The following is a 10,942-nucleotide window of genomic DNA, read 5'->3' as shown; positions in this document are numbered from 1 at the left end:
CTAGAGGTCTCCAGGCTTATAAGTTGCCATCTCAATTTCAGGAGGACCCCAACTTTATTAAAGAATGGGGGACTGGCCATCTGGCACATGCAAGCAATCTCGTGATGATAATTCTCAATCGGAATGAAAATGGAATATTCAAGGTCCCAGCTTGGCAAGCCTCTACCTTCTTTACTCGGATTGACAAAAAAAACTTGATAACTTTGCAAATATAGATCAAGGAGGCCAAACGGGACAACATTTTTCTTTTACAGACTTTGAGATAGATCTCCACTAGGCCCTTCAGGAGAATAATCTTTCAAAATTCTTTGCTGTTAATAAATCTGTGCCATAAGCCCCCATGTCTGACTTGGTCCCTAGATGTAGGATAGGTCCTCTACACTTCCAAGCTTTTAGTGTAACCAGTAAGTCAGAAATTGAGTGTACAGTCCAGTTAGCCGGCCTAGATCAGCCTGACATAGATCCCCTTTACCTTCCTGATAGTGAGGGGCAATCGACTTGTTTCAGAAGTCGATATTCAATGACATTAAAGCCCTTGTTTATCGTAAAGCCACCAACCACCTTAGGGCCCTATTACACTGAAAGATTATTGTGCTAAAAATTGTTATTTTGTTTGAATTTAAGCAATAATCCTTCCATGTGTATGCAGGCAACCATTTATTCTAAAATATGTAAAGATTATTACCGACCACTCCTTGACCCCTCTAAATGGTATCTGCTCCCCAAGTTTCATAAATCTTTGAGCCGGCTGCAGGGGCAACCTATCGCCTCGGCGGTCATCTCAGTCACGGATAGTTTATCGCAATACCTTGATTGCCTGCTGTGCCCTTTTTTACCCAATACTTCCTCCTACCGATTAGATTCTTGGGGATTTTCTACAGGTTTTGAGCCAGATCGTTTGGATTCAGAGACTGTCGCTTGCACCCCTGGACATAGAGAGCCCCTATACCCATATCCCTCATGATGCGGGTGTGCAGGAGGTTGATTGATTCCTCGGATGAGCAGGCAGATCCAACTTCTTTAGGGCTGTTGTTATTTCATTGATATTGCTTGATGAATTTTTTTTTCTGCTGTGATTGTGAATGCCCTGGTTTTCTTTCTGTTTGATTTGTATATATGCTCTCATTACACTCTATAAGTGCACCTCCCTCAGAGGTCATGAACTCCTGGCTGGAAGAAGGGTTTAACCCGAAAAAGCTGTCCCATGGCATGTGCCTTTTACCTGCATGTCTCCCTCCCTGTGCATTGCAGCGGTCATTCCATTTATTCAGAACAATTCACATGCATTGGGGAGGAAGGTAAACGGAGGTGCGCACCAGCAACAGCTGTTTTGCACTGAGTGTACTTCTTCTTACCAGGGCCCTGCTCTGTTTCACTGTGTATACCTATGTCACAGCTTTGGTATTTAATCAGTAGCCCTGCCGGGTAATAGCACCCCACCTTTCTGCTATTACTAACCAATCTTGAGGATAGTTCATCAATACATTTTGCCTGGAAAAAAAAATTTAACACCCTACATGTAAGGGTTTACTTTGATTTTTTTTCCTCCTCGCCTTCTAAAACCCAAAACTCTTAAATTGTCGTTATAACTTTCAAAATCTAAATCAACAGTAGATGTGAAATAAACCAAGTTTGCAACTTATATTCATTTTTTTTTTATCATGGAAAACAAGGCACTGTGTTCTGCCTTTGTTTTTTCTCAAAGAGTCTAAAAACAGAAAATCCCATGTTTGCCAGTCATCTGCGTGCTCACGAACAAGGCGGTCATGTGATTGAGGGATACACTGAGCTGTGACTCTCTAAACTGGCTGGAATTCCTGTGTTTAGTCGTCTTTTTATGTCTAAGAAAGTACTGATCACTGCTTACTGTAGAGGAGCAGAACACTCATCATTTTGACAGGTGTTTTGCTCCTCTACAGTAAGCAGTGATCAGTACTTTCTCAGTCGGCACGTAGCACTAAACACACCCTGCTCCTGGCTGTGCCTTAGCATCTTTAGTAGCACTTCAGCCTCTAGTGCCCATCACGGGATCATTAGAGGCTGCAATGCAGAGAGAGATGCCAAACAGACAGGAGCAGCCAGAGAGATGTGCTAGACTGTGTTTATGTTAAAAACCTAATGTAGGAACATGGCCTTCAGGCACTTTATGGGCGTTTTTCCCTGCTGCACTAGACACGGCAGGTAGCATATGCCCTTGGGCACTGCAGGCACTTGCAAGTCCAGGTTCCACATGCAGTTCACAAGCACATAACAATTACTTAGGGTTTTCCTCCCTCGTTGATACCGGTACCCTGAGGGCTACTTTGAATTTAGTGGATTACGCTGATGACCACTTTAATTCCAAACTAATCTGAATTAAACCCTCAGGAGACCAAGAAAAATAGAGGATATATTAAAAAAAAAAAAGTTAATAAATGGAGGGCAAAGGCCAGGTCCTGCCTGCAGAACACAAGGGCATACACTAGCCCCGGAAGCTAGGGCAGCAGAGAAGGCCGATCACAAAGGCCGAAAGGCTATGTAAATGCAACGTGGAAACACAGCCCGACAATTGCATCATTTTTGGATGCCTATGCCAACATGAAATCCAGATACAGGCAGCATTATAATAAAACTATTGTATTCTTAAAACAATAAGTATCTCAGTATACAGAATGTGTGTCCTTCTGAGCCATCAATCTCTGGTCGGTGTCGTCCTTGGTTTTGAAGAACCCTCCTTTACTTCTTGTCCAGTGAAGTGAAGTAGTGAAATATCAATGAAGTGAAAATGTTCACATTGAGCCACAATTCTAAAACTAGAAATTCCCCTTTAAATAGTCAATAAATTATCAATACATCACAATAATGTCTCATCTAACTCCAGCACATGTAAAACAACTGGTGTTGATCTCAGACGTCATACGATATGGTAAGAAGCGGTCCCTCACTCTTCCTCTCCCCTGTAGAAGCATTCCGTCCTCATACACAAAGACTGTCCCAAAGGCATTGGAGCCAGGGGGTGATTCCACAACCCCCTCCATAGTGATATGGTGTATTCCATGGGAGTCCTGGTGGTAGCCACCACTGTGTTCATGTCCAGCAAAGTAACACACAACGCTCTGGTGGGACTGGATGGTTCTGAGGATCTCATCATAATTCCAAACCAAGCAGTTACTGCATTTAGCTTTTGGGTGGATGGGAATATGACCTGCGATAGACAAACAACGGCAATAAATTATAATTTATATTTAGGTGACCCCATAATATTAGTTTATTGCCCATGATGAAGCACTTACCGGCAATGATCACCCTCTCCCCCATCTTATCAGAATATGTCAGGATATTGTCCAGCCACGTCAACTGCTCCTTGTCAATGCCGCCATTAAGCTGTACCAAGTGGAAGGCTCTTGTCTCTACAGGAAGAATAAGATAAAGCTCAGATCTGATGTATCTATAGGAGACAATAACCTATTCCCCCGATGACATGTGAATCTAAGGGAAGTCCAGCAATGTAGAGGCAGCCATACACACACAGTCCTCTTTATGGAAACCACAGATGAGAACTCCTTGAGGTTTCCATGATTTAAGCTCATACCACTGGGGACTGACCACAAATGTAAGGCCACCACCACATTGGGGGAAGGCTGGGACTTATACTCCTATTGAAGCACATACCATTGCTGTAAGCTTCGGCACTTTCCAAGAAATCCAAAGACTTTTGGAGTTTAGCGCTGGTCGACTCTCGGCCAAAAATACCCAAGTCATAAGTGTCTATCACAATGAACCTGAACTTGGTGTGAGGACTGAAGTGATAAGCATAATAGTCTTTTTCTGAGGTTCCTTCAGTATTAGGGTCGAGGACGTCTAGTTTTTTGTCTGCTAGCCAAGTTGAATTAAGCTTGGAGACCATTAATTCATCCCGTGGGAAGTTATAGAGTTCATGGTTGCCCCAGACATGGTGGAAAGGCATCTTTGCCGTCTTCGTTATGCTAATAATCTTCTCTACGGAAGCTTCTGATGTATTGACTCTCTTGTTAAAGCTGTCAATGATGTCTCCAAGTTGCAATACAAACTTGGGTGTTACGTCCTCGGCGTTCCATTCCTTTATGGCGTCCTTAAGGTGGGGGCAGCTCTGGCTGTAGTATCTCATGGTATTCCAGGCACTAGGGCCGTCTGGTTTTTCTGCATACTGAATATCTGCTATGACTCCAAATGTAAAATAGGGTTGACCGTGTCTTCTGAAGCATCTCATATTCTGTGTTTCTCCCATCCTATGGACAATAACAAACAGTCATAAGGGTTAATCCAGTATTACAATGCAAGTCAGTGACTACAGTGTTTCCCCAAAAATTAAATCCCCCCCTTCCAGACAGGCACTATGTCTTATTTTTGGGGCCAGGGGGAGAGAAATAAGACATCCTCCCCGGAATACTCACCAAGGCAACGGGTGGCCTTACTTTTGGGGGGGGGGGGAACCCTAGTTTAGAGTAGGGGGTGCCTTACCTTCGGGGGAGGATGCCTTATTTTAGGTTAGAGCTAGAGTAGGTGGGGTGTCTTATTTTGGGAGGGCGTCTTATTTTCGGGGAAACATGGTAGTAATGTTATTAAAGGGGGAGCACAGATTTAAAAGACCCCCAAAGTTTACAACTAAAATAATCAATGGACATCTATACACAGCCGTAGTGAAGGAGAATGAAGAATGGTGGGAATGATACATCACGTAACATAGGGAGATTATATTGTAAGCTTCTAGGGTGAGAGAAAATGGGAGTGATACATGATGTGAGATGGGGGATTAGATAGTCAGCTTCTGGGGTCCGAAGTTATAGGAATGACACATGAAAAAGGTAAAACAAGCTTAAATACATCAACCCTTTTTTTTTTGACGTATTAGGAATACTGTCCAATATCCCTCCCTCTTACACCCACAACAGCCTATGAAGATATGATATTGGAGCTATATTAGTGGGGGAACAATAACATCAGCTCCACAGTGTACAAAGCCCAGCTTCCTGGATCCCTGTGAGAATGACTTGGGGGACTAGAGTTCCCCTTGCATTGTTATATGAGTAAACATGAACCATAACCCCCCCAGAGGCCCAGCACCGGAGCGCAGCATGAAGTGTCACTTACCCCGGTGGTGTTCAGCATCTGTTCTTCTGTGATTCCCATCCTTGGAGTTATAAATACGAGAAGCCACGCCCTGCAGCAACAGCACCGCCTCCAAACAGGAAGAAAACTTTACTTGTCTTGGCAACAAGTTGTATTCAAGCAAACAAAGCTTCCCACGCTCATCTAGGTTGGAGGTTATCCTGTAATACGCAGTGTGCTCAGTGTAGAGCAGGACTTTCCCCAGCACTACGTCCTCATATATTATTGTATTAAAAGGATTCCCTAGCTCCACAATCAGACGTGTTACAAGCTGAACACAACGTGTATCCATATCTATATATGTACTGTGAATAAGAGCGGCTGTATTCAGCTCGAAACATGTCTGAGTTCTGTGATTATGGGTCTAGATGGGGTTATTTATTAATAAATGATAAAGCATTCAGCTGTTCTTTGAAGTCTTATTACAGGTCCAAGATGACATCACCACCAGCGTTTATATAAGGAGTGTTACTAGTTCTGTTCTATACAGTTTTATTACAGGTCCAAGATGACATCACCACCAGTGTTTATATAAGGAGTGTTACTAGTTCTGTTCTATACAGTTTTATTACAGGTCCAAGATGACAACACCACCAGCGTTTATATAAGGAGTACTAGTTCTGTTCTATACAGTTTTATTACAGGTCCAAGATGACAACACCACCAGCGTTTATATATGGAGTGGTGCTATTTCTGTTCTATACAGTCTTATTACAGGTCCAGGATGACATCACTAAAAGCGTTTATATAAGGTGTATTACTAGTTCTGTTCTATAGTCTTATTACAGGTCCAGGATGACATCACTACCAGCGTTTATATGAGGTGTATTACTAGTTCTGTTCTATAGTCTTATTACAGGTCCAGGATGACATCACTACCAGCGTTTATATGAGGTGTATTACTAGTTCAGTTCTATAAAGTCTTATTACAGGTCCAGGATGACATCACTACCAGGGTTTATATGAGGAGTGGTACTAGTTCAGTTCTATAAAGTCTTATTACAGGTCCAGGATGAAATCATCACCAGTGTTTATACAAGGATTGGTACTAGTTCTGTTCTATGGAGTCTTATTACAGGTCCAGGATGACATCACCGCCAGCGTTTATATGAGAGGTGGTACTAGTTCTTTTCTATAAAGTCTTATTACAGTTCCAGGATGACATCACTACTAGAGATGAGCGAACCTTTCGGACTTTTGGTCCGAAAGCATTTCGCTCGATCGTGATGCTTGTGATCCCGGGTGCATATTTGCGATCCTGGGAATATGTGGCCAGGATATTCCAGAGAATCGATCTGGAATATCCTGGCCGTATATTCCCGGGATCGCAACTATGCACCCGGGATCACAGGCATCACGATCGAGCGCAGATGCCGTCGGACCAAAAGTCAGATGGTCCGCGCATCTCTAATCACTACCAGTATTTACATAAGGAGTTGTGCTGCGAGTAACATCGTCCTCAGAAAGGTTGTTTTTTTTCTTAGGTCCATATATAACCACCCTAGGGCTATATTCTTACATGGTATTTTCGTCAGTCTTTAAACAACCAAAACCAGGAGTGGGTTGAATACACAGATCCTGTGCAAATCTTGCCATTATAATTTTGCCCTGTCAGTGCCACTCATGATTTTGGTTAAAAAAATGACTGATGGAAATACTGTGTGGGAACATAGCCTATAGGTCCCTCTAAGGCTTTGACCCTTCTTTTCCTTTACCTAGTTAGAAAATGAGAATCTCTCTGTAACATCGCAGCCACATTGACCATTCAGGATACTGGGAAAGCTACGTTGAACAGGTTACAACACCCATAGTGAGCATCACCCACATACAAACGAACAAAGGAATTCTGTGTTTTAATTAATCACCAGCTATTATGTTAGATGTAGAAGGGAAACCTTGCATAAGCCCCTTCAAATAAAAAGATTGTGTATATCACTGTTGTGGTCATGGGGTTTCCTGAGTATAACAGGAATAATTGTTGCCAGGCATGGTTTCCACATATAGGACACACAATACACAGTCTACGGCATGTTGAAAGGATTACGTGCTGGGTTTCCCTCTACAGGACTTTCCCAGTGACTCAACACTGGAGACTACAGACAACATTGGTTTCCAGCTCCCTGCTGCTTACGTCACAAACACTCACAGCACTGTGGTCAGATATCTGTACATACAAAACCGGTTACACACCTATAAGGAACACGTAGGAACAAGGAGAAAATCGCAGCACATAAAACCCCAGGAGACACAGGCATTGCACTACAGATCTACACTTACATTTATTTCATAAACTTCCACGGCACCACACATGTGTATTGAGGGTAGTGCCAGCTGTACTTCTCCAGCCATATATTATAAATACTATAATACTGCTCCTATATACAAGAATATAACTACTATAATACTACTCCTATATACAGGAATATAACTACTATAATACTGCCCCTATATACAGGAATATAACTACTATAATACTGCTCCCTATATACAAGAATATAACTACTATAATACTGCTCCTATATACAAGAATATAACTACTATAATACTACTCCTATATACAGGAATATAACTACTATAATACTGCCCCTATATACAGGAATATAACTACTATAATACTGCTCCCTATATACAAGAATATAACTACTATAATACTGCTCCTATATACAAGAATATAACTACTATAATACTGCTTCTATATACAAGAATATAACTACTATAATACTGCTCCTATATACAAGAATATAACTACTATAATACTGCCCCCTATATACAGGAATATAACTACTATAATACTGCTCCTATATACAAGAATATAACTACTATAATACTGCTCCTATATACAGGAATATAACTACTGTAATACTGCTCCGATATACAGGAATATAACTACTATAATACTGCTCCTATATACAGGAATATACTACTATAATACTGCTCCTATATACAAGAATATAACTACTATAATACTGCCCCTATATACAGGAATATAACTACTATAATACTGCTCCTATATACAAGAATATAACTACTATAATACTGCCCCTATATACAGGAATATAACTACTATAATACTGCTCCTATATACAGGAATATAACTACTATAATAGTGAATATAGGTAATGATTCAGCACTCGCCCGTATACTTCAGGCTGGAGTCTTTATCTCATAACACGAGGAGCTAGGGAGGGAGTGCAGATGCGTCCTGGGACGGCCGTTTCGGGGACCTCCCCTTTATCGACCAGGTGCCTGCTCGGTGCTGTGGGCACATACACACTGTACTACTCCTCCCATCATGTGCTCATAGTATAAGCACATGATGGGGGAGTAGTACCAGTGCCGATCCCCATCACCAGCATCCCCTCCAGCACCACCACTGCACCGCCATTCACATCACCAGCTTCCCCCTTCCCAGCCCCCCCTGATGTGGCCACAGCCGCTGCACAGTTGTTCACATCCCCTGCCTGGTGGACTGACTGGCGGTGAGCTCGCCAGTTGGCCTGGCAAGGGATGTGAACGACTGCGCAGCAGCAGCGGCCGCCGCGTCAAGGGGGCTGGTAATGTGAATGGTGGTGCTGGGGCGGATGCTGGTGATGGGGATTGGCACTGGTACTACTCCCCCATCATGTGCTCATACTATGAGCACATGACGTCTTCAAAAGTGACAAAGACGTCCACGGCTCCCGAACCCTGAACCACTTCCTCATTGCGCTGACATTATACGATGGTTTGGGCAACATTGTGACAAGGGCAAAGCAGGACTTCTACACAATTGAATCTCCAGATATTACTGGATAAAAACACGGCTGCAAATAACGTGGCCATTACAGAGGACCTCAAACGCGCAATGTGGTCCGTGATGAGTCAACGCCGCAAAGAAACACCCGTGAGGTTCCAACAATATCAGGTTTTCAGCATCCAGGGAATTATGTCAGGACAACTTTACTGGGAAGTGGAGGCCAGTGAAGCAGAGTACTGGATGGTGGACATGGCTTACCCCAGTATGGAGACTTAAGTAGACAAGTCATGGGTTGGCAACAATGAGAAGTCCAGGTGCTTCTGCAGGTGGTATGAGGAGTACTAGATACGACAGAACAGTAAAGACCTTCAGCTATATTCTTCTATGTCTTCGGGATACAGGTGGACTATGACTCTGGCCTACTATCCTTTTACGAGCTATGTGAACCCATCAGACATTTATACACGTTCAATGGAGCCTTCACTGAACCCCTGCATGCAGCATTCTGGGTAAATGACAATGGGTGGGTAAAAATCAGGAAAGGTCTAGTTTAGCCGACACAACTCATGTCTACCACACTGATGATTTCACATCATGATTTATCACCACTTCCGCCTCCTACATACAAATACAGGGATTCAGTGGATAAGAGAAAAGTCAAATCTTACAATATTGTTAAATGTTATGTTCTTCTATAGGTTAATTTTTCCAAATACACAAAGCAAATAAGTGTACAAAGAAAGCTTGAGAATAATAAATGTGGATGAAAACTATTTGCCATAGAAATTTTATAGAAATGTATGTCTATGGAGTCTACTAGTTCAGACCACCACTGACTTGACAGATGTGCCACAGAATGGGGGCGCTAGAGGGCAGTAGCCCTTTCAGGGCAGCGCTGTTAACACAGAGAAATTTATCTCACAGATTTTTGAAGCCAAAGCTATTGATTTAATTCCAGACAATGGTGGTTGGTTATCTGGACTTGCCAAGTGCCAAGTCTACCAGTGATGCAATTGCTGACCATGGCCAGTAACACTCTAAGGGTGCGTTCAGACTACGGAATCCACGTCGAGAACATCCCGCGGATTGCGCCACTTGCACCCTAAGAAGAGTGGAATGTGAATCTGCTGATGGGACGAATGGCTTCACCTAATGATTCATGGTCTGTTTATGTGCCACTTGCAGCCTTGAAGTTTAGCTCAGCAAGGGTCCACCTTCTATGATCAGCTGACAGGATGGCAATCCAACGCTTTAGACACACCAAACGTTATGGCAAGCATGGCTGTAAACATTGAAAAAGGCTGCAGTACTTGCACATCCCCTTCAAATAACTGATAAGCAGGTGTGCTGGGTTTCAGACTCATGACAATTTAATACTGATGTCCTGTCCTTTGATTCTGAAAATCTCTTTAAAAAGGACCCTTATGTTCTCCAAAAATTCCAGCTCTCAGGATCCACCGATGGCCGCTGCTCCACTGCTTTTTCCTTTTTCTTATAAACCCCATTGTTTTTCAGACACAACCATTCACATTTTAAAACAAAACACACTGGTCATCACACCTGTCCAGTCTGGCCGCACGTGATCAATGAGGAGGAAGACTAATCTTTCCGGGGACATGCTTAAAGGCCCTATTACACCAACAGATCTGACAGATTATCTGCCAAAGATTTGAAGCCAAACCCAGGAGTGGATTTGAAAAGAGGAGAAATCCAGCCTTTATGACCTGTTCTCTGATTAGTCTGTTCCTGGATTGGGCTTCAAATCTTTGGCAGATAATCTGTCGTCAGATCTGTTGGTGTAATAGGGCCCTAACTAAAAGACCTTCATGAATAATCTTTCATCCGAGCCGTAAGAGCCATATTACATGACCTGATAACTTACCGAGTCTATTATGCAGCTCAATAATCCTGCAGCAAGGAATGCACAGACATCATTAGTAATGTCTGTGCAATCCTTGCCTTAAAGGGAAGGATCCAGCGCTACAAAAACATGGCCACTTTCTTTCAGAGACAACATCACTTTTGTCTCCAGTTCAGGTGCGGTTTGCAGTTAAGCTCCATTCACTTCAATGGGACCGA

General features: G+C 42.8%; 1 protein-coding gene across 1 annotated transcript; it reads right to left on the bottom strand.

The window, feature by feature from the left end:
• Positions 1-1,944: 1,944 nt before the first annotated feature.
• LOC138772210 (manganese-dependent ADP-ribose/CDP-alcohol diphosphatase-like) lies at positions 1,945-5,147 on the bottom strand. Its single transcript, XM_069952453.1, has 4 exons — positions 5,110-5,147; positions 3,652-4,247; positions 3,273-3,389; positions 1,945-3,184 (listed from the first exon to the last, which is right to left on the bottom strand). Exons 2-4 carry the CDS (start codon positions 4,244-4,246, stop codon positions 2,847-2,849), a joined length of 1,050 nt encoding a protein of 349 aa, XP_069808554.1. The 5' UTR covers position 4,247; positions 5,110-5,147; the 3' UTR covers positions 1,945-2,846.
• Positions 5,148-10,942: the final 5,795 nt, after the last annotated feature.

This window comes from Dendropsophus ebraccatus, chromosome 14 (genome assembly GCF_027789765.1).
Source record: "Dendropsophus ebraccatus isolate aDenEbr1 chromosome 14, aDenEbr1.pat, whole genome shotgun sequence".
NCBI lineage: Eukaryota > Metazoa > Chordata > Amphibia > Anura > Hylidae > Dendropsophus > Dendropsophus ebraccatus.
This window is presented reverse-complemented; position numbering and strand designations above follow the sequence as displayed.

Bases quoted from the DNA above. Each gene is read 5' to 3' on its own strand.
- LOC138772210 (XM_069952453.1), bottom strand. From the start codon at position 4,246: ATGGGAGAAACACAGAATATGAGATGCTTCAGAAGACACGGTCAACCC. The intron at 3,390-3,651 runs GTATGTGCTTCA...TTCTTCCTGTAG, and splicing joins TGCCGAAGCTTACAGCAATG to AGACAAGAGCCTTCCACTTG. The intron at 3,185-3,272 runs GTAAGTGCTTCA...TGTCTATCGCAG, and splicing joins GGAGAGGGTGATCATTGCCG to GTCATATTCCCATCCACCCA.